The sequence below is a fragment of the Triturus cristatus genome, chromosome 10, assembly GCF_964204655.1.
Source record: "Triturus cristatus chromosome 10, aTriCri1.1, whole genome shotgun sequence".
Taxonomy (NCBI): Eukaryota; Metazoa; Chordata; class Amphibia; order Caudata; family Salamandridae; genus Triturus; species Triturus cristatus.
The window spans coordinates 35,641,009-35,668,947 of NC_140593.1; the positions used below are offsets into that span (position 1 = coordinate 35,641,009).

The window sequence follows — 27,939 nt, forward strand, 5'->3', positions numbered from 1 at the left end:
CCCTATTTATTGAATCATTAAGCCAGTATTTATTTGACCTGCACTATTTGTAAATTGTGATTGTTATTTATTTACCCAATCAGCAACTGAGAGAAAAAGAAGATAAAGAAAGATATTTCCATAATTTTTACGGTGTAGAGTCGTTTTTGGAATGGATGCACGCATGGTTATTGTATGGGTATGTCGTATGCTTAGCACGAAGCCTGATTCCTGACCACTCGAGCCAAGCTACCCCAGTGTATGTCCTGGGAAGACCCCGTTACCACCAACCTCTTCAGGCGTGGGAGTGGGGTTTTTCCAACATAAGTGGTGTTCAGTGGTGGGATAGAGCTGTGCCTACGTATACTCAACAATAACTGTGGGTAGTCCATAGGCCTACACCGGGAGTTTTCTCAAAGCGGCCTTCCTAATTGTGGGTTTTTGTTTTTTTCCAAATTTACTCTGGTGGTGGGAGGAGGTATTATTAAAGGTACCCCCCTGCATTGTTACTGCACAAAACCTGTCCTCTAACCTGAGTGGGCGAGATGGAGTTTGTACTAGAAAATCTAGAAACGTACACTGTGGCCCAACTCAGGGAGTTTTGCCAGCGGGAGGGGGTGTACTGTCCCCCAGGAGCAAAGAAGGGTGCACTCCAAACCAGCTTAAGGGCTTGGGGGGAGGCACGCCGAGAAAGCAAGGCTGAGGAGGAAGACAGGGATGGAGAGCCTGACCCCGAGGGGGCTGAGATGTACCAACCTGAGGTGGGGAACCTGTCAGCGGGGCCCAGGACACTTTCCAGGGAGGGCAGCCGTGCCTCTAGCGGTGGCTTATCTGAAGTGGAGTTAGCAGACCGGAGGGAGAAAAGACAGCTCACATGGGACTTAGCAAGGCTGGAGAAGGAGAAGGAGGAGCAGAGGATGGCCCATGAATTAAGGCTGAAAGAAATAGATCTTCAGATCCTGAGAATCGGGGCACAACCTGTTCCTAATGGTGGCAGCCAAACCCAAGAGATCACCAGGGAACCTAAACCCTACCTGCCAAAGGACATAGTAGCTAGCTATGGAGTGGGCGACGATATCGCCAAGTGGCTAGCAGCCTATGAGGTCTCGTTGAGGGCCCATGGGGTTCCAGTGAAGTACTGGGGAGGGGGATTGCACAAGTACATGCCTCCAGCTGGTAGGGATGCTTTATTGGCCCTCGAAGAGGATGAGCAGACCCACTACCCCACCATGAAACTGGCGCTCATAAGGAAGTTTGGACTAACACCCGAAAAGTACAGACAGAAGTTCAGGGGTAGTCACAAACGGGGCACACAGAATTGGGTGGACTTCCTGGACTATGCAAAGAAGGCACTGGAAGGTTGGATTCAGGGCAGTGAAGTGAGGGGTTGTTTGACCTAGTACTGAAGGAACACCTGCTCGAGAAATGTTTCCCTGAACTGCGGCAACACCTGGTGGATAGCAAGCTGACCAGTCCCCGGAAGCTTGCTGAGGAGGCGGACATTTGGGCTAGTACCCGGGTGTCCACAAGGGGGACTGGAGGGGATACTCAAAAGGCCGGACAGGGCACCTCCCAGAAGAAAGAGGGAGGGGAAAAGAAAAAGGAGTTCTCCAAAGGCCCCCAAAATAATTTCCAAGGAAAGGGAACAGGATTCACCCCTAGGGCTAACCCACCCAGAAACCCTAATCCTGGCCAGAGTCAGCAGCCAAGGGTTGTCCATTGCTACGAGTGCGGTGGCGTTGGACACTATAAAGGAGATCCGAAGTGCCAGAAACGACCACCCCCTCCCATTGGAGGAAAGACCCCGGAGTAGCTAGTGCAGTGCTCGGGGAGGAGATGCCCTTAACTAAGGGAAGGGAGTGGGCGGGTGTCACTTTAGTGTCCCTGGGAGAACGGGAGATGGTTCCCAAGATCCAGGTGCCGGCGAATACCGCAAAGTATGGGTAGTGGGTTACCATCAACGGCCAAAGAGGGGAGGCTCTGAGAGACACAGGAGCCAGTATGACTATGGTGCGTAGCCAACTGGTGTCTCCAGAGCAGGTAATTCCCGATGTACTCCACCCAGCCGCGATGGCTGACGGCAGAACAGGCCACTATCCAGTGGCCGAGGTTCCCTTTGAATGGGGGGGGGTTGCAGGTTCACTTCGAGTTGCCGTAAGCCCTGCCGTGCCAGTCGATTGTCTGCTGGGGAATGACATGGAGCACAACGCTTGGAAGGAGGTGGAATACCGGACTCACACTGAGATGCTGGGTACACCTGACTGGGCCTGTGTTAGCACAAGGTCCGCGACTACCCGAAGAGGGAGTTCATTTCGGCTGGAGCCTGGAACAAGGGCCCATCCAGCTGCCAGTCAAGGGAAGAACCGAGGACAGGAGGAGCCTGCCTCGGCGTCCCCACCCCGTAGGACGGATAGGCCACCGGAGGTGGTGGACCAGGAGTCTGCGGTGGGGGACGTTACCAACCTGGAGGACCTACCCATCCCGGCCGAGTGGCACGTGGAGGGAGGCCCGTCCAGGGAGGAATTCTGCCAGGGCCAGAGGGAGTGCCCTACCCTTGAGGGGCTGAGGCGACAGGCCAAAGCCCAGGCAGCAGGGAATGTTGAAGGGAACTACAGTGTTTACTGGGAGGATGGCCTCCTCTACAGTGAACCCAAGGCACCCCTACACGGATCGTCACGAGCCTTGGTAGTCCCTCAACGTTATCGAGCCTTCCTTCTGGAGTTGGCTCACGAGATACCATTGGCAGGACACCTGGGGCAAGACAAGACCTTCGCCCGTCTTGTCCCACACTTTTATTGGCCTCAGATGAAAGTGTTGTCCGATACCTACTGCCGGACATGTGTGTCTTGCCAAGCCAGTGGGAAAACAGGGGTGAAGCTGAAAGCTCCCCTGGAACCACTACCTGTCGTTAGCACCCCCTTTGAAAGGGTGGGTATCGACATTGTGGGTCCGTTAGATCCGCCAACGTCAGCTGGTCACAGGTTTATCCTGGTCCTGGTGGATCATGCCACACGGTACCCAGAGGCAATACCTCTGAGGACCATAACAGCACCTGTTGTGGCTAGGGCCCTGATGGGAATCTTTACCCGAGTGGGTTTTCCCAAGGAAGTTGTGTCCGACAGGGGGACCAACTTCATGTCAGCGTACATGCGGGCCATGTGGAAGGAGTGTGGAGTGACCTACCGGTTCACAACGCCTTACCACCCCCAGACCAATGGTCTGGTGGAGAGGTTTAACAAAACCTTGAAGGGCATGATCAGAAGTCTGCCTGAAAGCCTGCGGAGGAAATGGGACGTCCTCCTACCCTGTTTACTCTTTTCTTACAGGGAAGTGCCACAGAAGGGAGTGGGCTTCAGCCCCTTCGAGCTTCTGTATGGGCACCCTGTACGTGGACCTCTCAACCTGGTGAGAGACGGATGGGAAAGAACTCCCAGAAAGCTTCCCCAGGATGTGGTGAGCTACATGCTGGCCTTCCGGAGCCAAATGGCTAAGTTGTGGAAGCAAGCTTCTGACAACTTGGAAGCCAGCCAAGCAGTGATGAAGGCGTGGTATGACCACAACGCTCACCCGGTGGAGTTGGAGCCTGGCCAGAAGGTGTGGGTGATCGAACCAGGAGAGCTTAGCGCCCTCCAGGATCGCTGGTCAGGACCCTTTGAGGTGTTGGAGAAGAAGGGTAAGGCTACCTACTTGGTGGACCTGAAGACGCCTCGTCAGCCCCTACGGGTGCTGCACGCCAACCGCCTCAAACCCCACCACGAGAGGCCCGAAGTCATCTTGATGATGGTGACTGACGGAGGAGAGGACGTGGAAAGCGAGCCTCTCCCTGATTTGTTTGCGTCTCAAGAAAAGGATGGGTCGGTGGAGGGAGTGATTCTCTCCTCATCTCTAACTCCTGAACAGCAGGAGGACTGTCGCCAGGTCCTGGGGCAGTACTCTTCGTTGTTCTCCCTTGTCCCGGGTAGGACTCACCTGTGCGTCCATGACGTGGACACAGGAGACAGCCCACCTGTGAAGTCCAAGATCTACCGGATGTCAGACAAGGTGAAGGCCAGCATTCATAGTGAAGTCACTAAGATGCTGGAGCTAGGAGTGATTGAACCTTCTAGCAGCCCCTGGTCCAGTCCGGTGGTGTTAGTACCGAAAGCTGCACCACCGGGTGCCCAACCAGAACTGAGGTTCTGTGTGGACTACCGGGGACTGAACTCAGTGACCAAAACTGATGCTCATCCGATCCCTAGGGCGGATGAATTAATTGACCGGCTGGGAGCTGCCCAATATCTAAGTACCTTTGACCTTACTTCTGGGTACTGGCAGATCTCTTTGACTGATGGAGCATGGGAAAGGTCAGCCTTTTCCACGCCCAATGGCCACTACCAGTTCTGTGTAATGCCCTTTGGGCTCAAGAACGCACCTGCCACGTTTCAGCGCCTGGTAAACCAGATCCTCACCGGAATGGAGAGTTTCTCTGCTGCTTATCTGGATGACATAGCCGTCTTCAGTAACAGCTGGGAGGATCACTTGCGTCACCTGCAAGCTGTTCTCCAGGCCCTGAGACAAGCTGGATTGACGATCAAGGCCAGCAAGTGCCAGATCGGGCAGGGGTCGGTAGTGTACCTTGGACACTTGGTGGGTAGGGGAGCGGTGCAACCCCTCCAGGCGAAGATCGAGGCCATCATGGCCTGGGAACCCCCAAGACACAGACTGAGGTCCGAGCATTTTTGGGCCTCACGGGATACTACCGCCGCTTCGTGAAGGGGTATGGCACCATCGTAGCCCCCCTCACGGAGCTCACGTCCAAGAAACAACCTCGACGGGTAGTCTGGACGGAGGCTTGTCAGCAAGCCTTTGTGAGATTGAAGAAAGCCATGTGCGAGGCCCCGGTCTTAAGGGCCCCAGACTTTTCCAAGGAGTTCATTGTCCAGACAGATGCATCAGAACATGGCATTGGGGCAGTGTTATCGCAACTCAACGAAGAGGGTCTGGATCAACCCGTGGTCTTCCTATCCCGGAGACTACTTCCCAGGGAACAGAAGTGGAGTGCAATAGAGCGTGAAGCCTTTGCAGTGGTATGGGCTCTGAAGAAGTTGCGGCCATACCTGTTTGGCTCGCACTTCCTAGTTCAGACCGACCACAGACCCCTTCGTTGGCTGATGCAAATGAAGGGGGAGAATCCCAAGTTGTTGAGGTGGTCTATTTCCCTACAGGGAATGGACTTTCAGGTGGAACATCGGCCTGGAGTGGACCACGCCAATGCAGACGGTCTCTCAAGGTATTTCCGCCTTAGTGATGAGAACTCCCAAGGGGTTGGGTAGCTCTCCCCACTTTCAGCTGGGGGGGGACGCGTGTTAGACCTGTCAGCCCTTTGGGTGGTCCCTCCTCATCATTATTTATTTTGTCCCACTTTTGCCTCAAACCCTGTTGGTATTTTTCCTTTTTGGGAACCACCAGACTTTTTCGTGTTGCTGCAGATTCAGGGAGCCATTTTAGCTACCCCTGAAACTTCTGTCTGAGGGCCTGGAGCACAAAATGGTGGCCACCTGTGACATCACCAGCATCCACTGGAACCTACTAGCACCTTCCAGAACATTCCAGAGCCCTGTGACAGTTGGAGGCGGTTTAGAATGTTGGGAAGCTAAGACAGAGTGTTGGCAGTTGGAGCTGGCAGTTGGCACCTGACTGGTGAGGAGTGAGCAGCAGAAACTTGAAGGAGGAAGGAGGAAGGAGTGAAGCAGCAGGGGTGGAAACTTGTGCCTGGAGTGGGGTCCATAAACCCACCCTTGATACTAGTCCCTACTGACTGAGCCCAGCCTGGAGCCCTGTGTGGGAAGAAGCAAGAAAAACCAACCTAAGGACCTGGACAGCAGGAACAGGCCTTAGAAACAGAGAACAGCAAGATCCTGACCTGGAAACTGGTTTCCCTGGAGTCCGTCGTCGAGTAGCCTGAGACCTGGAGCCTGAGGTGGAGAAGCGGCGCCGATTGGAAAGCGGACGTCGTACCCGGAGCCGCCAGAGGTCGAGAGCGGGCGCCGACGGAGGTCGTGAGGAGTACCAGAGGTCGAGGAGGAAGTCACCCGAGATCGAGTGAGCGGCGTCATCGGAGGAGTGAAGTCCGCCCTCCGGAGTCGTCGGAGACCGAGGTGAAGTGTACCGGAGGTCGGGAGTGAGGTTCGCACTCCGGAGTCGCCGGAACCTGAGAGAATCGTACCGGAGGTCGGGAGTGAGGATCGCACTCCGGAGTCGCCGGAAGTCGACATCGAGCCAAGGCCGGCCGACGTCATCGAATCTGAGGTCGCCATCGGACCGGAGCCGCCCGAGGTCGACATCGAGTAAGGACTGCCCGACGCCATCGAATCGGAGGTCGAGATCGAGCCGAGGCCGCCGACATCGAACCGGAACCGCCTACCGGCGTCGTCAAGAACTGACATTGTGCCGAGGCCGCCGATATCGAACCGGAACCGCCTCACGGCGTCGACACGACTCCAGCGGCGTCGGAACATCAGAAAAAGGGCAGTAAGTGGAATAGAGGGCGCCAAAGGCCCTGTGGAATCCTCAGAGACTACTCTAGGGGTTAGAGAGGTGCTGGAACCAGCTGGACTGTGCCAGGGGGTGAGCTGAGACTAATTTAGAGGGGTTGTGTAGAGTGAGAGAGCCAGGTCTCTGGTATTTCCCCCCTTGTTCTACATCAGTTTAGGCCTCAGCCTTGTTCAAGCCAGGGAGTAGACACCCTCAAGCCTTCCACATGCCCACAAGCTGTGCCTGGGCCAAATCAGCCCTTAGGAGTTCAAATGTGATCTGATTCTATGAGTGTCACTGTCAGCTTTTAATTATTTATTGGAGGCACTGTATTTATTGTATGTAACCTATTTATTGTTTCACTGTATTTATTGGTCCACAGTATTTCTTGATGCACAATATTTATTGGGTTACAGTATTTATTGCCTCAGAATATTTAATTGCCTGTATGTATTGCACTTATATTTATACCTTCCTTGTTTATGATCACCCCTATTTATTGAATCATTAAGCCAGTATTTATTTGACCTGCACTATTTGTATATTGTGATTGTTATTTATTTACCCAATCAGCAACTGAGAGAAAAAGAAGATAAAGAAAGATATTTCCATAATTTTTACGGTGTAGAGTCGTTTTTGGAATGGATGCACGCATGGTTATTGTATGGGTATGTCGTATGCTTAGCACGAAGCCTGATTCCTGACCACTCGAGCCAAGCTACCCCAGTGTATGTCCTGGGAAGACCCCGTTACCACCAACCTCTTCAGGCGTGGGAGTGGGGTTTTTCCAACATGTACAAAACACTTATGTTTTGTGCATTTGAAGTTTTATATAGTGCAGACTTGTCAGGTACTGGAGTGCTTTACATGAGCATTGGTTACATCACACAAGATCAAATTCATTTTGGTTGTAGACATGGGGAGATTAAGTGAATTGACCAGAATCACAGAATGTGGAGCTGAAGCAGAAACTCCAACCTGGTTCCCCAGTTGCAGAGTCTGCAGCTCTGGAAGTAACACCACATCCTCTCCCCTAGGTGCAACATTTAATCAAGTGGTCAACTGGATAAAAAAAAACAAAGATTACAAATAACTTTGCCGCTATTTGAAAACTAAGAAAATATGTCCTCATTTAAGTTTTTTAGAGCACTAACCATAATTTTGATGCAAATAAGACCCTCTCATATATGTAATTTCTAAAGGAAATACTCTAGGTATTACAGTTTTGATTACATCAAGATGACGTCAGGCGTTCCACACTTTTGTAATAAATATAGAATGTTAGCAATCTAGTTGTTCATTGGGATACTGTTGAGAGGCAGAGACCAGGGGCACGGACTCTGAAAATTGAAGGCAGGTAGGAGAGTGCACGCCAACAATTTGACCACACTGGGCAGGCAGGAAGGGCAGTGGCAGCACAACAGACTATGGAGGGCAGTGGAAAGGGGGGCAGGGGCAACAAACCAACAATACAGGACTGGCAAGAGAGGCTGTGGCACTATAATAGACCATTGTGGGCAGAAGGAAGAGGCAATGGTACTACAACCATACATACCAACAGACCCGTTTCAGCCAGGAAACGCCCAATGTGTTTAAGCTCAAATGGGCTTTATTTGATCTGTCTCCTGTCTACAATCTCCTCTTTTCCAATGTAACTCAAAGGGGAAAATCAATACCCCAGTTATTTTTCAAAATCTCCCTCTTACCAAGTTCAAAATGTTCGCAAGTATGGTACATTGGATCATGATAGGCAGGAGGAATTGGGGTAGGGACATGGACTCGGAGAACAGAGGACAGGAGGGACATGGAGAGGTGCACCAAACTGACCCTACAGGGCAGGCATCAGGGTTTGCAGCAGCACAATACACCACACAGGGCATGCGGGACGGGAGTGCAGCACAGCAATCCATAGAAAGCAATAGGGAGGGGACAGGACCATGCACATGGACAACAGAGAACAGATGGGAAAGAGGCAATGGTAGCTGGCTGACCATAATGGACAGACAGGAGAGAAAGCTGCAGCATAACAGACCATAAAGGGCAGGAGGGACGGATCAGGGGCATTACAAAGGAACAGACAAGCCAGGAGGGAGGGAATAGGGGTCTGCACATGGAAACCGAGGGCTGGGGGCAAGGGGGTAGGGCAGGAGCAGCAAGATGACCATGGAGGTCAGGCAGGATGGGCCCTAGAAACAAGACACACCATGGAGAGCAACAATGAGACTATGGTGGCATACACACAGACCATGGAGGGAAGGTGGGAGGGGGTCAGGGGCAGCTAGCTGACCACACAGGGAAGGAGGGAGGGGCCATGGCAGCACAGAAGACCATGCATGGCAAGGGGGAGGGTTAGTGGCAGCACAATGGCTATGATGGGCAAGAAGGAGGGTGCAGGGGCATGCACAAAGGACTATGGAGGATAGAAGGGAGAGTCAGGACCTGGGCACAGACAAGAGAGTTCAGGGGAAGGGGCCTCCCAACAGACCGCGCGGGGCAGGCAGGAGGAGCAGTTGCAGCACAACAGACCAGGGAGGGCAGAAGGGTGTGGCAGTAAAATGGACCATGGAGGACAGGAGGAAGGGGATAGGGGCATGGCATGTGGACAGGCAGGGTGGAGGTGGCAGGGACAGGTTACAGCCATCTGACAATGCTAGGCAGGTGGGAGGGGAGTGGTAGCTCAACAGAACACTCAGAGTAGATAGAAGTGGCAGGTCCATGGAACATGGTGGCCAAAAAGGATGGAGCAGGGGCATGCACAAAGACATCAAAGGGCCGGGGGGAAGAGAATAGGGGCAGCAAGCTAAGCACAGAGGCTAAGCAGAAGGGTCCATGATGGGCCATAGAATTGGGCAATGGAGGGCAGGAGGAGTGGACTGGTACATCATGCTAAATGGAGGGCAGTGGCATCACATCAGACCATGCATGGCAGGAGGGAGGAGGCTAGTCCATGGATTCAGACAACAAGAGGATAGGGAGGAGGTGGATGGGACAGCAAGCTAACTGTTCAGAGAAGGTGGGTATTAGGAACTTTATTGTTTTTAAAATGTGTGTCTGTGCAAACTACTTAAAATATGAACAAGTATGCAGCATAATCTCACTTTTATTCAGGAAGAAGAGGACGTTTTTGACTGTGACTCTGGGCTCACTTGGCAGAAACACTCCCTGACCCTCCACCCCCCATCGCAAAATGTAATGCCCGTGAAAAGGGTAGGTGGACGCAGTGTTATAGAGAACATAGTCCTGAGAGCACGATTGAAAATGAAAACTAGATGTATATGGTATAAACTATCCACCAAAAAGTGTGATATAAGATGAACCGGGGCGTGAAATATAATATGCAATACATTTTGCGCAATGACAGATTCATTGGAGAGAGTGAGATAGCACAGGCACTAGCGCGTGCTATGCGATATGCGCCTTGGAGTGTAATATGCACAGGGCAGTGTTGTGTAACCTAACTAGTCTCTAAAGTTGTAATATAAAATATGTGCTGGGGAGTGTAACGTTGCATATGCACAGTGACAAAGATATGGATCCCAGATTGTAATATGTATGGCATAGCGCTGTGCGTTATAACATAGGCATCGAGGAAGGCACGTTAGATGGGGCAATATAACCCGTGCGAAGGCAAGTGTGGCATGACATTCACGGGGTGGTGCTACAGTGCACATGGGCTAGAGTGTGTCATAGCATACACACTAGCTGGTGGAATACAACACAGAGGTGTGAGGCACTTGGCGGGCACTGGTGGGTGTAACACAGCATTGAGCTCAGCCAGGAGCCTGCTGTGACTCTCAAGTGAGGTTCGTCTCCTTTCCAGAGAGTAAAATAAAAAGTATTACACATCCGGCGGTGGATGTGTGTTTTATTATCCGTGAAGGGGAGTTTCTTGCATAGTTTGGTCGAATTTTTGTCGAATCCCCTTTGAATGGCTTGGTGTGCGTGTATATTAAATGTGCCCGTCAATAGCTACCCATGTTTCCATAAATAAACGACTAGGGTGTCTACTTGGAGACTACCCACCGGTGGGGGCGCCGGGATTAGGCACGGTAGGGCGGCAGACACGTCAGAGCTTCACTAGCGGTGTAAATACATTCCATGTGGATTCATTCTATGCATAGTCGCCTTTTAATGAATATCACGCAAATCGTCATGGTGATAGGTACATACGGTTTGTCCAGCATGTCCTAGGTGTTTCTATATATATATATATTTTTTAAATAAAAAACTAAGGCCGGCCCGGGGGATGGGGTCCCCGGGGCTATAAGTGGCTTGAGGAGGGGGGCAACACAGCTCCCTCCTAAAGAATAAAAAAAAAATAAAAAGGGGGCCATGACCCGGTGGTTGGGGTCCCCGGAGCTGATTAAGGCCTTGGGAGGGCCAAAGTTTATTTTTTTCAACAAAAAAAAAATGAGGGTGCAGGCCCTGGGGGATGGGGTCCCCAGGGCCAGTAAATTAGAAAAAGAAGGGGGGCCACACAGCCCTCCTTTTAAAAAAATTAAAATAAAAAGACCGGCATCGCGCTGGAGGCCACGCCCCCTCCTTGTAGCACTCTGCAAACGCACCCCCAGGCCAGTTGTAAGTTGGGGAATGAATTCCCCTTCAATACTGAGGGTCCCTGAGGGCCAACTAGCCCAACAGGTAACTCCAGTATGCGCCAGGGCAGACAGGTGTTCTGAGGCCACGCCCCTTTTTACACCTCTATGCAACGCAGCTCTGTGGTGCTTACTGGAGGTACCTAGTGGGCTAGTTTGACCCTAGGAACCCTTCGGATTCAAGGGACTTAATCTCTCAACTTAGAACGGCCACAGGGCGCGTTTACACAGTGGTGAAGGGAGGGGATGGGGCCTGAGGTGACGTGTGCAAACACGCCCTGTGGCACGTTTTAAGTTGAGGAAATAATTCCCTTTCAATCCCGAGGGACCCTGGGAGCCAACTAGCCCACCAGGTGCTTCCAGTAAGCGCCACTGCTCTGCGTTGCAGAGAGGTGGTGCAGGCCGTGCCCCTTTTTAACACCTCTCTGCAATGGCGCTTACTGGACGTACCTAGTGGGCTATTTTGCCCCTAGGGATCCTCAGGATTCAAGGGGACTTAATCTCCCAACTTAAAAAACGGCCACAGGGCGTGTTTACACAGTGGGGAAGGGAGGGAACGGGGCCTGAGGTGACGTGTGCAAACACGCCCTATGGCGTTTTAAGTTGGGGAATTAATTCCCCTTCATTCCTGAGGGCCCCTGGGGGCTAACTAGCCCGCCAGGTGCTTCCAGTAAGCACCACTGAGCTGCGTTGCAGAGAGGTGGTCCAGGCCGTGCCCCTTTTTAACACCTCTCTGCAATGGCGCTTACTGGACGTACCTAGTGGGCTATTTTGCCCCTAGGGATCCTCAGGATTCAAGGGGACTTAATCTCCCAACTTAAAAAACGGCCACAGGGCGCGTTTACACAGTGGTGAAGGGAGGGAATGGGGCCTGAGGTGACGTGTGCAAACACGCCCTGTGGCACGTTTTAAGTTGAGGAAATAATTACCTTTCAATCCCGAGGGACCCTGGGGGCCAACTAGCCCACCAGGTGCTTCCAGTAAGCGCCACTGCTCTGCGTTGCAGAGAGGTGGTGCAGGCCGTGCCCCTTTTTAACACCTCTCTGCAATGGCGCTTACTGGACGTACCTAGTGGGCTATTTTGCCCCTAGGGATCCTCAGGATTCAAGGGGACTTAATCTCCCAACTTAAAAAACGGCCACAGGGCGTGTTTACACAGTGGGGAAGGGAGGGAACGGGGCCTGAGGTGACGTGTGCAAACACGCCCTATGGCGTTTTAAGTTGGGGAATTAATTCCCCTTCATTCCTGAGGGCCCCTGGGGGCTAACTAGCCCGCCAGGTGCTTCCAGTAAGCACCACTGAGCTGCGTTGCAGAGAGGTGGTCCAGGCCGTGCCCCTTTTTAACACCTCTCTGCAATGGCGCTTACTGGACGTACCTAGTGGGCTATTTTGCCCCTAGGGATCCTCAGGATTCAAGGGGACTTAATCTCCCAACTTAAAAAACGGCCACAGGGCGCGTTTACACAGTGGTGAAGGGAGGGAATGGGGCCTGAGGTGACGTGTGCAAACACGCCCTGTGGCACGTTTTAAGTTGAGGAAATAATTACCTTTCAATCCCGAGGGACCCTGGGGGCCAACTAGCCCACCAGGTGCTTCCAGTAAGCGCCACTGCTCTGCGTTGCAGAGAGGTGGTGCAGGCCGTGCCCCTTTTTAACACCTCTCTGCAATGGCGCTTACTGGACGTACCTAGTGGGCTATTTTGCCCCTAGGGATCCTCAGGATTCAAGGGGACTTAATCTCCCAACTTAAAAAACGGCCACAGGGCGTGTTTACACAGTGGGGAAGGGAGGGAACGGGGCCTGAGGTGACGTGTGCAAACACGCCCTATGGCGTTTTAAGTTGGGGAATTAATTCCCCTTCATTCCTGAGGGCCCCTGGGGGCTAACTAGCCCGCCAGGTGCTTCCAGTAAGCACCACTGAGCTGCGTTGCAGAGAGGTGGTCCAGGCCGTGCCACTTTTTACACCTCTCTGCAACGCAGCTCTGTGGCGCTTACTGGAGGTAACTAGTGGTCTAGTTGGACCCTAGGGACCCTTAGGATTCAAGAAGACTTAATCTCTCAACTTAGAACGGCCACAGGGCGCGTTTACACAGACGTGAAGGGAGGGGACGGGGCCTAAGGTGACGTGTGCAAACACGCCCTGTGGCACGTTTTAAGAGGTAGTTTTAATCCCCTGCCCTATTATATACCACCGTTCGTGGGCAAGGACTTTACCATCCTGCTGCTGTTGCGGAATTCTTTTCATCTTTGGAGGAGCAGAGGGGATTCCGGGACCTTTGTGCTTTGTTGCCTGAAAGGCTGACTCCTGACGCTGGGACTGCGAGGCCCAGGGTGCTTTAGGACATCGCACCTGGTGCCTCTTCCCGGCCCCTCCTCCTCCCTCTACAAACGCAACGCTCTATATCGCGCGTGCGGGGCGCAATCCGGGGTGAAGCCCGGGCCAAGGGCGGGCCCGTTTAAGCCCGTTCAAGCACGGACAAGACCGGACCGGGCCACCCCCCTGTCGTTCTGTATGTTGCGATTGTGGTGAGGCCGGGAGGAGGACTGTAAGTACATCTATCGCTGTTCTGTGCCCATTGTAGCATGGCTGCATCACAAACCAGAAGTAGGACTGCCTTAACAGGAACTCTTGATAATTTCATCACTAGAGCAAATTCCGTTATTGACCAGGGGATAGTATTAATGGAGCGAAGAGTTTCACAAGATCTAGCTTTCGCTAAAAGATCCTCTATGGGCCATATCGCTAACGCACTCACTCCGGATGCTAGTAGGAGGGAACCCCTAGTTAATGCATTTCCAAATTGTGATAATGCGCATCGTAGAACAGATCCACCCCAGTCCCTCCCACTCGAGCAAGCTCTAGACTCTACTATAGCATCAACAATGCCCAGTTCACCCGAGAGATTAAGCCTCCCACAGCTGCGAGGAAATCGTCAGGGGGCTGTGCCAAAAAGAAAGAGGAATACGGCTCCTAGGGCAGGGGAAAAAAAGTGAAATCTGCTATAGGTCACATTGGTAGTGAGATTATAATCAATCCAACAGTAACCATACCATCTACTGCTGCTCTAGTCCATGCTCCACCTGCACCCATTGAAATTCAGCCAGGAACATCCAGCAGTAGTGAAACCCCAGTAGAGACACATGCTATCATAAGTGCTCTATTGAGTGCCATTATCACGCCACTGGAAATGAGGCTGTCTCGTATTGAACAGCAGCTCATGCGGATGGAAAATGTAGCACTGGTCATACAGAGCCATCTAAAGCCAGACACCCCAAATCCATGTCCTGCTCCATCTGAAATTAGACATCCCCAGTCTGTTACAGCTATAACTAATAACATCACGCCTGTCCCTCCAATAGTATCAACAATAAGTCAGTGTCCAACTAGTATCTTAACCACCACACTGCCGGGGGGGGGATATCAACTCAGATGACAGAAAGGGGGGCTATACTGAGACTAAGGAACATACAATTAACCTGCCTCCGGAATGTAGTCCCTATGTGGCAGTTCTGGTTGGGGTTCCTGAGCTCCCAAGCTCAACTAGAGAACTATTTCCGTCTCTTAAAAACAAAGTCATAGATTGGCTTAATAAAAATCGGCCACTTCCCCCCCACATTACTAGTGAAATCTTGATGGTACGTAGAGTAGCGTGGGTGGGTCATAGCCCCAAAACCATCAAGGGCGATTGTATTTTGGTTAATTTTAAAGATTCTAGAACTGCCAAATACATCTGCAACTGGAGGCACTCTAACCAGCAAGCGTTGATCCAAACATATCCTTTGTCTTATTTTTATCCCCCGACACATTGGAATAATTTGGAGAATGGGTGGTCACTGGTACAACATAGACGAGGAGATAGGAACGCAAGGGCTCCCTATGACCACCAGCTACCAGCTGCTAAAATCTCAATTCAAAACAGATTTAGCTGTCTGGACCAAGTAGATTGACTTGGCCAGGCAATGGGCGACACACAAATGCATAATAATACTAGGGGTAAGGCCATTGGTGAGCCAGAGTGTATGCCAAGCATGGATGGCATAACAAACACTGTCCTAGTGCACTGTACCCCCACAGTTGAATTCCCTTCTGAATCCCATGAGGCCATATCTGGTGGCAGCCCTCCTGAAGCTCTAGCAGCTATAGAGCATCAACTCTGTGAAATAAGTACCATAACTGGGAATGACTGCAACTCCAGGACAACTACGAACTTAGAATCTCTGGTGATTGCGTCCTGGAATGTTGCAGGTCTACACAACAAAATATCGTGTGATGACTGGGGCAATTTCATCGATGGAATGGACATTTGTCTATTCCAAGAAACGTGGGCCAGGGAGGAGGAAAGGAGAGTGGGATTTGCGGGTTTTCATATACCTGCACGATGGGGGGGAAGGGACGACCATCTGGGGGCCTTACCACATGGGTAGCAACTCACTTGGGTTGCATTGCTGAGTCTGTTTGTACCCATTCGGATGATATACAGTGCGTCATTATGAAATGGCCCAACAGCTTCAAGCTTGCTGCTGTGAATGTATATTCGAGACCTGTTGGCATAGCTGGCGAGTCAGCTACGGTGGATGAACTATCAAATTTTTTATATTCTATTCCAGCAGATACATTTTTATTAGTAGCAGGGGATTTGAATTGTCACTTTGAACCTCTTCCGGGGATGGACCATGGTGCACTTGCCTCTGAGGATGATTATTGGTCTATTCCGCCAACCCAATCTCCACACTCCAGGTCATGGTCCCCTTTAGCTATTCAAATCACGGCCCTTACATTAAACCATGCAATTAGGGCCTGCAATGGACGTACTCGCTCGGATATACCATCCAGGTGTACATTTAATAAAAAGGGCCATGAATCACGCTTAGACTACATTATGGTCGGGACAAATTTGTGGTCGAAGGTCATTGACCTTGAGGTTATAGCAAGGGTTGACAGCGACCACAATCTTTTAAGATTGGAGTTGGTTTTCCCGGCCCCACAGGCGAAGGGATTGGGCCATCGGGATAATCCTGCTGATAGGGTAGTTATAACGAATGATCGGCGCAGGGTTAAATGGGATAAGGTGGAAGCGTCCGGCTAGGACCTGGCAAGATTGTATAACTCAATCTTGCCATGGTTCATTGAATTAGATACCCTAACCTCCCAACAACCTCCCCCTGATTTTAATATTAAATTGCAAACTTTGCACGTGGGCCTAGTTGATACCCTATTTGCTGTGCTCAACCCATTGGCAACTAAGAGCAAGAAAAGGACTCCTCTCTCCTCTTGGTTTAACAATGCATGCTGCCTGGCAAAAAAAGAGTTGATACAGGTGTTAAAACTTTGTAATGACAAGACCCTTATCTCTGCCAAAAGAACACAATATAAAGCCATGCTGAAACAGGCCAAACAGGATTGGGACTATGCAAAATGGACTAACTTATCCTGTGCCCTAGAACAGAAAGACGCTCGTAAATTTTGGGCTATAATCAACACAGGTAGCGGTGAACCTAAACCCGCAACTGAACCCAATATAGACGAAAATGTCTGGGAAGAACATTTTAAAGCCCTATACGCTGCTGAAGCTAATATGGATACATATCCGGTCCTAGCATCAGCAAACGAGCCCTATAATATCATAGAGTTCTCGGTGGAGGAAGTTATTAATGCCATCTCTAAAATTGCATCTAGAAAGGCTCCGGGGCTAGATAAACTACCGGGAGATCTTTTTAAACATCAAACGGGGATATGGGGACCCTATCTATGCATCTTATTTAACGCAATCTTGAGAGGAATGAATGTGCCCTCCACATGGTTGGGTGCAGAAATCGTTCCCATTTTTAAGAAGGGTTCCCCTTTACTACCGGCAAATTACAGGCCCATCAGCCTTATAGATGTTCCCCAAAAAATCTTTGCGCGGCTCATCCTTGATCGTTTACAGGACTGGATGGAGGAGAACGCCATACTGAGTCAATACCAAGCTGGGTTTAGGAGGAACACTTCTACCATAGATCAAATCTTTCGCCTACTACTACTATTCTGGAAAACGGCAAAGATTGAGGGTGGCAGCCTCTATGGTATTCGTGGACCTCCGCTCCGCTTTCGATTTAGTGCCCCGGGGTAAACTATGGGCTGTGTTGCTCAGTTTGGGTGTGCCACAACCAATCCTGGCAATATTGATGAAGCTGCATGAGGGGAATTTTGCCCGGGTTCGATATGGGAAGAATGGGGCTTTGACATCCAAGTTCCCCATTGACAGAGGAGTCAGGTAGGGGTGCGTTTTAGCACCTACCCTGTTCTGTCTATATGTCAATGGTGTGATCTCCCATCTCAACAATGCCCCTAATAATGATGCCCCAGTGTTGGCAGGTAGCAGGGTGCCAGCGATTATGTTTGCGGATGACACCCTGCTACTTTCTAAGACACCTATGGGAATTCAGCGTGTGCTTGATAGCTTTGAGGATTTCTGTAAAGGCCGTGGCTTGGAAATTAATGTTAACAAAACAAAGTTCATGGTCTTTAATCCCTCGCCCTCTACACGGCCGAACCCAAAACTTGATTCACTAAATTTGGAGAGGGTTAAAACCTTTGAGTACTTGGGAGTAACTCTAAGCGAAAGCCTCTCATGGGCTCAACAAGTAACGAAAGCGCAGCTGAAATTAACCCAGTATACTGGGGGTATTGTTAGGCTGTCCAACACGTCCACTTATAAACCTATCAAACCTCCGCTCGAAATTTATAAGTGTCAGTCCAGAGCTGCAATTTTATACGGAGCGGAACTTTGGGGGTATCAAACAGGGTCTGATCTTCCTAAAATAGAAAACAGGTTTATTAGACAGTTACTGTCACTCCCACAAAGTACCCCGCTCCAACCTCTAAGGATGGACTTGGGCCTGCGGTCCATCAATGACGAATTAGCTCTGAGACCCCTTCGATACTGGCACAGGCTGTGGACTACGCCGGAACTATTACATTATAGAGCTGAGCTGAAGGAAATTTTGGCTAGTAGTAGTTCACAAAAAATCCCTTGGTTTATGTTTTTAAAATCCCAGTTTATTAAACTTGGTTTAGATGATATGTGGTATGATCCAGAAAAAAGTTGCAGGGCGATTTCGCGGAAGCTGTTTACTAAGATTTTTTTGGCTGAACAACTCACAAGAGCTCAGTTTGCCTCTAAGATTGGAGTTTTAACTAAATAATTTTTTAACTTCAAGGACTTTTATCAATTTGAGAACTTTTTGGATATTATTTATCCTACCGCATCAAGAAAATTATACCTTCAATGGAGATATGGCACTTTACCTTTGAGAGCTCTCACTAGCAATTGGGCACCCAACTCCATTGAGGTCTGCCCTGGTTGCAGTTGTGTTAAAGAGGACGAGCTCCATGTATTGTTTTTTTGCACTGCATATATCAAAGCAAGAAAATATTGGATATTGCCTATCTGCAAAAATATGGGTTTTCGGCAATGTAACCACGCTTTTAGAATTTTCAAGACAGACACCTCTGAATGTATAGTTTTTGCAGTTTCCCAATTTTTATTAGCAATGTGGAACAAGAGAAGGGGTCTGATTGCTACTTAATGAATTGTTATGATATATTACCATGAAGTGTATGTGTTGTCTTTGTATGTATCTATATTTGTTCTTTTTAAGGCTAATTGCCGAAATAAAGTTAATCTTGATGATGATGATGATGATTATATACTAGGGGCTTACAGAGGAGGTCATGCTGATCACAGGGGGACCCCAATGCATAGTGTTCTCTAGTGTATGTGGGTGTTTTCACTGTATTCTGAGTGTCTTTTAACATAGCACTGGCTCTAGGACTGGTTAGTCAGACTCAGTTACCACCAGTATCTGTCTGAATACGTTGAGGGTACAGGATGATTTTGCAACAAGGCTTCTTTCTGCTCTTCTGTTTGTTCTTTCTGCACGTTATACTTCTTCCTGCACTTTTCTTCGTCTTTGAGGACTTCTGTTGCTTCTTTCTGCATTTCTTTTTTTTCTTTCTGTGCGTTTTTTCTTCTTTCTTCACATGTCCTATCTCTGTAGGCATAGTTAGAAATTAGCATTTAAAAAACCTTTGAAATTCACTGAAAAAAACCATAGGTTTCAGGCATGTTATAGTTAGAAATTAGCATTTAAAAAACCTTTGAAATTCACTGAAAAAACTATAGGTTTCAGGGGCATTATAGTTAGCTGGACTTTTCACTCGAACAAAACCATTGAAATTCCCCCGTTATAGTTAGTTCAGCTAACTATAACTCGCGCGCCCGCAATGCACTGCTGATGACGTCACATATTACATCACTCATGACATGGTCAGTAACATCACTGATGACATCATCCTTGTGATAGAGTGGCAGACCTCCTCTCCCCCTAATATAACCTCTGATACACACATTCAAAAATAGAAACTACAATGTTCAAAACAATGGACTTACCAATATCAGTTGCAACAACCTATTCAGTAATTCGAAGATCCACATACACATCCACTCATTCACCAACAGTCCTATACAGTCACTCATACATGTACTCACTCATCATATGTACTCTTACACCTATACATCCTGTTACACAACGCCACTCATCCATAGAGTTGCTCACACACAGTCACTCATGCTAATAAAGAACCAAACATCCATTTACTTGCATATACAGTCATTCACTCACTAACACACCCATGCACACACTCATCCACCCATACAGTCCTGCACACATGCTGTCTTCAACACAAACAAACAGTGAGTCACTTATTCATGCACCTATGCACTACGTGATACCCCCCACGAACCATACAGACACTCATACAGATACTCAAAAAACCAACTAATAACCTATATAGACACTCATGTAGCTACTCACCAACCCATGCAGCCACTTATACACAAAGCGAGAGACTGATACAGATATTTACACATTTAAACATTACTCACTAAGCCATGTATTCACTAAGATACACTTAATCAGTCAGTTATACAATCAATTTTTCAAAAACAAATCATCCATTTAGACACTTATATACCCATTCATTCTTCCATCGACCTTGAGATATACATATATAAAACATATGTAATTTTCAGAAAAACACACATTCACTGGATGACGTCATCGGTGATGTCATTTGAGATGTCATCAGTGATGTCATGAGTGATGTCACTGACCATGTCATGAGTGATGTAATATGTGACGTCATCAGCAGTGCATTGCGGGCGTGCGAGTTATAGTTAGCTTAACTAACTAGAACGGGGGAATTTCAATGGTTTTGTACGAATGAAAAGTCCAGCTAACTATAACATGTGTGAAACCTATGGTTTTTTCAGTGAATATATATAAAAAAATAATGATTTCTTATTTATTCGTTCATATTTATCATCAACAAATGTATTTAATTTTATCAATAATTCATTGTTTTATTATTTCTGTGCTACTCTATTTCATGATAAAATTCAATAAAAAAAATTAACACTCAAAAACATGAAATAAATGAATTTGAAGTGAGCAAAAGTGGATAAAATGGAACCGCAAAGACTATCTGATGGGCAAAACATTGTGGTTAAGCCAGTGTGCATGATGATTGTGTGTTTTTTTCCGTTGTGTGTTGCTAGAAACTGAAAGGAAACGTACAGAAGAATGTTGGCCGAACAAATGACCAATGGGCGTCTGCTTCTTGTATATATTGTCTGCCATTACAGGTACTTGCGAACTTGACCTAGATCTCCGTTAGAAGAGTCTCCTTTGCAAAAAGAACAAGTAAAATAGTACATGTTATCCATCTGTAGCTTCTCGCTTACTCCAGAAGTGCAAATCTCTAACTGATTCTTACCACAACAGAACTTTAGGTTCTTCTCCAGTATTAGGCGGCTCCTGGGACCCAGTCAGAACGTCAGCTGATGTTTCTTTCTGCATCCACCAAAACTGGAATCTTCTTAAAGTCCTCTACCTCCAGCACCCCATTTCTCCTGCCCTCTTCAGTTGCAACTTGGTCTTTCTGCTTCTGTGTAATGCACTTTCCACCGGTTTGGTCCTGGCCTTAGTTCTTATTTGCGGGCATAAAACTCTAGGAGTTAAGACAGCACCTGTAGTAAGATTTTTTTATGACCTCCCAGTCCGAATGATGGAGCTGTGAACAGGGGGTTAGTAGGGATATTTTTTATACTAGTAGAGCAAAGCCTACGTAGGGATTGAGCACGCTCAAAATTATCCAAAATTACGAAGGCCAGTATACCATGCATTGGGATTCCCGTGCCAGAGGTACGGCCGAAAACCGTGTGTTGAGGATAATTTTTTTTAGTGGAGTTTCTTGCCTTTATGGTTTAAAAATCTCGGCTATTTCAGATATTGAGCTCATATTTCATACTCTGTCTGGCTCATGCTATTGTTCATCCGCTCAGTTTTGCTACCTCTACTGAGGACTCTTGACTTGCTCCTGGCAGCGTCAGCTCCCAGCATGCACTTCCTCTCTTCCAACTATTTCCACCCACATCCCCCAGTGACCTGTGTGTAGATGGTTTCTGCTTAGTCGTTCAGTTTCTGAATGATCCCGGATTACAAACTTTTCATGTTGGTCTTATGTGGTGGTAAATGCCAAAGCTGGCGGAGAAAAAGTTGTGATTTATATGACCTGAAGTCTGACATGCATAGGTACAAATTTTGGGTGATTTTCTGAACTGCACTGCTTGCCGCACAGATTGCATGATTTAGTTATCACTCGAGAAGCATTCATGGTTGCACCTCACTTCGCCAAGTGCAGCAATATTTCTGATCTGAGCCAGCTCCACCGATGGCTTGAAGTTCTGAAAGGTGCAAATAGCTCTAGATGGGGCTTTCCCTGTGCACTGCAGGCTCATTGGGGAAATGATGCTGACACTTTCCTTAGCAAGACCAAGATCTTCAAGCACCAGCTTCAGTCCAGAACAGAAAGCCAGATCATGAGACGAACAATGATTTGAGAAGACTGATTTAAAGAGAACTCCGATCAACAGGGAATGAGATCCTCATGACTCCTGTTCCCTTGATACATCTGACCCAACAACAATCCACATAAATATGGACTTCCCTAGTCCTTGGAGATGGCCTGCTTCTATGACGAAGGCTAAGAAATCCTTCCTTTCTGTTCTCCTATCATCACCACTTTGAGACTGTGTAATTAGGGTATTAGCCACATAATTGATGCTAGTTCCAAACTGGCCTTTGTGAACGCGGCTTCTATATTTCCATGTTCTCCCGACCATAGTATGTTCTTTGTGCACATGCCCATCCACCATGTGGTCGTCCACTCGTATTGCTCTGTAGCCTCCATACTCCTGGTCTGCCAAGAATTAAGCTTTTGTTTGAGAGGTGGGGGGGGGGGGGGGGGCGCGGAGGGGGGGGAACAAAAAAAAAAAAAAAACAAGGGAAAACGCAGTCTCTCGCTTCATCTGCAGACGAGTTTGGGCAGGAGTTGCAGCAGAGACAATAAACCCTCTTTTGAAGAAGCCACAGCTCAGTTTAACTTTTTGGCACACACAAGTCTTTGAAGGTTTTTGGGTGTGGACGAGACCGGATTTCTTATGGGCAATTAGTTTGCCTAGTGTTTTTATTTCGACCCTTATGAATATTCCTCAAATTACTTTGCCATATATCAAGTATTTTGTGGCTTTAGCGTGTGAGACTAAAGTTTCCATTTTTATTTTCTTTATAAGTTTGGACAGCGTTAGTAGTTTATGGTTTAAAATATCCATTAAATCAAAAACCTTTCAAACTTCAAAGTAGCTCCAGTAAATACATGTTTGTGCTTTTAATTGGAACTAGTAGTCGCAGAGTGTATATATTCTATAATTTTATTCCTTTAGATTTTTTTTTAATTTTTCTCCCTTTCGTCTTAATGTTGTGAAAGTTACCTTCTCCCATAGCACCACCATTTCCCCATGAAAGGAAAGTGATTTAATGGGTGGATAGTGACGTCTTCAGCAGCTGAAATGAATATTGCACTTGGATTCAGATGTCCCTTCTCCTCCAAGGCCTCTCCATTGCCTTCGGAGAGCACGAACATGACTTACTGGTTTGTGTAGAAAGGAACTTAAGACATTGGCAGTAATCATGAAACAAGCATTGGCATAGCCAACAGGTCTAGCTTTTGGGGCCTTTTTAGTATTTAGTTATGCAGCACAAACTCCTTGGTGCAACAACATCAACTGTTGCATGGCTAAACACTTATAAGGTCACAAAGGCGAGACCTATTGGCTATGCCAATGCTTGTTTTTTACATGTAATACCGCTGAAGACATTCCTGCCCTGCAGTATGTGAAAGTCGGTGACCCCTCACCTGCTGTCTGGGTCCACAGCCTCGCCGATGACCCCGTGACGCCGCCCGGCGGGGGGTTCACCACAGACCCCTGGTGCAGCATCTGAGAGGGGAGATAAAGTTACATCAAAGTCAGAATGAAGAAGTAACAAGCATTTACAATGCAATGGTCTCGGCAATATTATAGGTAGAGCTATTGGTATTGCTCATTATTTTTTTTTCATTTTTGTATCCCTAAATAAATGGCATTGTCATTTCTATTGGCATTATTTATTTTTTTGCATATGTGATACCTATTGCATTAGCAGAGAGAGAGTGAGGTAGTGAGATAGAGAGAGAGAGTGAGGTAGTGAGATAGAGAGTGAGGTAGTGAGAGAGTGAGGTAGTGAGGGAGAGTGAGGTAGATAGAGAGTGAGGTAGTGAAAGAGTGAGGTAGTGAGGGAGAGGGAGGTAGATAGAGAGTGAGGTAGTGAAAGAGTGAGGTAGTGAGGGAGAGGGAGGTTGTGAGGTAGTGATATATAAGCATAGAGTGATGTTGTGACTGACCTTTCTTGTGATTGGACTCAATTCTATTTCACGTTGGATATTACATTTTACAACTAGCCTATTATTCACTATGAATATATGCCAGCTACTAATTGCTCATCTTATCTTTCAGAATGGCTTGAGTGTAGTATGATGCCCACAGATTTTAATATCAGTTCATGAGTACATCTGGAGCGATGAGGCTCAGCAGACAGGGTGCACTGGCTGCCCGTGCATGATATGCGTACACCTGGATGCTGGGCTTTGTAGCCATTGCTGCAACCCCAGTACGCATACTTTTGAAATGTATTACGTGTACCTTTTCATACTGTACAGTGCGGTCATATCGCTATTTAATAAAAGTGTTTTAGTGATATGAGGCAACTGTGGTCATATGTAAAACAGAACGATAGATAACACGGGGTTTTGGAAATACACAAACCTCTCCCATCAGTTGTGCTGCCTTTTTCAGTGCATTGAAAAATAAAACCAATACAAAGAGAATAGCTGTGGGAAACAAAAAGCAGCCTGCTAACAGTATAATTTGCACCCTTCCAAATAATCAGTTCTCACCCCCTCCCACTAACCTTTCCCTGTCAGATTGCGTTGTGACGTCTTTTGTTATTGTACCTCCACCTCACTCGCCCAGCGTATCCCACGCCGCACCCAAGCACCGACATGCTTATCTGAGGGTTCTGGTGAGGCACTGTGACCTTGGCACAAGAGCAAGGCGTAATTCCACACGAAGCACGTTCCACCTCCTCTGTAATCAGCATGCTGTGCCTTGAAAGGAAGTACAACACTTTAACCTCACGAGTTTCTATAGTTCTTCTCCGTCGCTGGCTTGAACCCTCGTTACAACAACCACGTACTACGCAGCCGCAGCGTCAGAGCCGCGTTGCACGGTAGTTACTTGATGACGTCTGCCGGGTGGACCGCGAGGCGCTCGATCTCAAGGCACTCACTTTCATTTAGTTGCAATTTTCCTGTGAACGCGCCTGCAGATTAAACGAACTGCAGATTACTCCCCCAAAAAGCTTTTAATAGCTCTAAAATTATTGTTTTACGTGATTTGGTAATGCCGGTGTTATAAACTTAAAGAAGACACGGAAAACAGCACTCGCGGCACAAGACCTAAAATGAAGCAAGGGGGAGAGGACGCCATGAACACCGCCGCCTTTCTCCGAGGCAAAGCAGAAATGCCTCGGAGAAACGCAGCGGCAGACAGATTCGGGGACGTGTTTCCTTTTGTCTCCTCTTGCCATTGGCTGGAGGAGAGAAAAACACGCCAAAAAAAGTGCGTGGCTAAAAAGTGGAAATAAGAGCACAGAACACGCCCCCGAATCTGAAAAAGACAGAGCCTATTTGGAGGGACGGCTCTCTCCTCCAATGGCAGGCCTCTGTTTAGGAAGCCAGCCAATGGAGGAGAGCCAAAAAGAGAGGCGGGCTAAAGAGCCACTCTCAGAAACATAAGATCTCCAGACTTCCAGTTCTGCCTTCGGCAGACCGGATGGTCCCTCGACCTGAAAAAGACACAGGTACATCGGAGGGACATGTGCAGCCAGTCGGGTTTGGAAACAGCTGTGGGCTAGAAGTTGAGGTTTAGCAGTGGGTGGGGACTTAAGATGGGGGGGGGGGGGGGGTCACCAGGTGTTCGCACTAGACGGGTACAATCTGCCACTACACCTCCTCTGATTGAAGCTTCCTGGTGCCCTCTCAGACCGTTACACTGGCACCTCCATCACTGTGGGGCCAATACCTGCTTCGGGGGTCACTTTGGGAATTACCCGGTGCAGTGAAGTTCGCATCCTCTGACCCCTCCCCAAATGTCAGCGGCTCAAACAGGTCAGAAAGGCAGGATTGACGCCAGCACCTGCAGATTTTTGCTCAGAAAGTACCAGTTTCAGCGCTCTCCATCGCACCCAATCACATCAGAGTCCCAGCTCCCGGACTCTGCAGGGTGCGATACAAGGCACATGCCACCAGGGGTGGACTTGAAGTTAGGGACCAAGGACTTCGTCAACAGCCCCCCCCCCCCTCCCCCCCCCCTCCCACGGGTCCGCAGTAACCAATAGAAGGTCAGGGCACTCAAGACCTGCACCAGTAAGTTTAAAGGTTTGGGCAAGAAAGGTAGTGCATAGAGCTGAGAAGGACATTTTTTCAAAACAATCTGAAGACTCCCATCTATTCTTTTGGGAGATTATTTCATGTTTGACAACCATTCATCTGGATATTGTACTGTATCATTTGTTATCATATATTGATTTTTAGGAATGTGCTGAGCCTTGTGACAGAACCGGGACACCTCCCTTCGGTGGTTTCTTTGTCTCCCCGTCTTCCTGGTCCTGTTCTTCGTTCTCCCCTCTAACCGGCCGTTCCCTCCCCGAGTCCCTTCCCTTCTCCATATTTTGTACTTTCTTAGTCTCTCTTTCTGGTTCCCTCTCCTACCCCGTGATCTTTCTCCTCATGTCTCGACTCTCACAGTTGTCTCCGCTGGCCGTGTGTGCCATGACCGCTATCTGCTCTCCAGGTATTAATCCCACTAGTAAGATGTAGGCTTTGCGCTTGGAGTGACCATCCCGCGCTGAATTAAAGCGCCTCTGGGGCAGTCTAGGCGGCAGCTCTTCCCGGGCCCGTCTCCGCGTCCCATGGTACAAGTACAGGAGGTGCAAGCGCTTAGAGGCGGGCGCTCGGAGGGAGGCGCTGCTAAGGGCAGGGCGGGCAGATCACTCTCGGCACCTTCTCCTAACTAACGTGCTTCCGAGCAGATGGACCCTGCTTGAAGCCCCCACCCGCCCTCTAGCTCCCCTCCTCCTCCTCGGGGACTCAAGGCGCCCACCCTTGTGTTCAGGACTCCGTTGGAACTGTGATGGAAGGGCTGCTTGACCCCGATAATTACCCCAGCAGAGAACCCCCTCACGTGTGGGGCTCCGGCAGGTAGATGAGCCGGGGGAGTGAGCCCCCCTCCGTGGGACAAGAAAGGCGGCTCTGGGGTCTGCAAGAAACACTGATGGAAGGGGGAGTAACGCCTAGAGGGGGAAGCGAGGTTCGGGTGTGATTAAAGGGAGGGTGGGCTGCAGCGTGACCCCCTTTCCGGCCGAGACTCACCTCCTGAGTCCAGCCCTGCTCCGCACGCCTCCACCAGGCGCGTTCAAATCTCCCACGAGGCGCTGCAGCCAGATTGAAAGTCGCGCCCGGATCGGAACATTTAATCTCATTGGATCATTCAGCTCCTACGGCTCTCGGCCTCGCCCTATCATGGGTCCCGATGGCCCCACCCACACAGGTGAGAGCCTTCAGTCGCCTGTGAGGCTCCGGCAGGTAAGGGGAGGGGCAGGGCAGCCCCGCCCTTGCCCCCACCCAGCCAGGTGAGAGCTCTCAGTCACCTGTGACTGCGGCTCCGGCAGGTAGAACCGGGTGGGCATCGAGCCCCCCGCTGTGGGACAAGACCCGGAGATCTGGAATCTGCAAGAATCACCCGAGGGGGGACATGCAAGTGTAAAGGCAGCCTGGGCCCCTGAAGGCATCCATTACTGGAGTCACTGGGAGCGCCGGTGCCAAAGAGAGGGGCACATTATCGAGACAGGCGATAACATTATCAGGAACAGGAAACTGCGGCTAAAGCGGCGATAATGGGCCTGATAATAGATAATAGAAGCCCATGTTGACACCAGAACCTGGGCTTCTATGGGAATTCTTAAGGGCATATTATCAAGCCCATTATCACCGCTTTAGCGGCAGTTTTCCGCCGCTAAAGCGGCGATCATTTTATGGCCTGTCTTGATAATATGCCCCTTAGTTTCTTTATGGAATGCAGTGTAAGGGTGTCCCAGCCGAGCTCTGGAAGGCTGCTTCTAAAGGACAGTAGTAAACCATGTTTGCACCGGGTATAATGAGTATTGTCCCCCCCCCCCCCCCCCCAGCCCTGGCGCACAGGACCAGTCCACATACGGAGCACTGCAGGGCCCGTCTTTATCCTCCAGAGGGCAGCCCTTCACTGCACACACTATCATGGACTTTGTGAACCACACACCCAAACCTTTACTCATTC

The 27,939-nt window shown here is 49.0% G+C and overlaps 1 protein-coding gene across 2 annotated transcripts in view; it reads right to left on the reverse strand.

Annotated features, from left to right (window-relative positions):
• The window catches only part of LOC146788763 (uncharacterized), a 357,517-nt gene extending 330,464 nt beyond the window's left edge, over positions 1–27,053 (reverse strand). Inside the window, exons 1-3 of one of the 2 annotated variants that reach the window (XM_085629931.1) lie at positions 26,997–27,051; positions 24,476–24,671; positions 23,385–23,466 (exon numbers count right to left, since the gene is read on the reverse strand). In XM_085629931.1, the coding sequence (XP_085486057.1) occupies positions 23,385–23,466 (82 nt within the window). In that variant the 5' untranslated portion in view covers positions 24,476–24,671; positions 26,997–27,051. Of the gene's footprint in view, positions 1–23,384; positions 23,467–24,475; positions 24,672–26,996 lie in introns of both variants that reach the window. The other variant, XM_085629932.1, reaches the window with a different exon arrangement.
• Between the last annotated feature and the right edge of the window lie 886 nt (positions 27,054–27,939).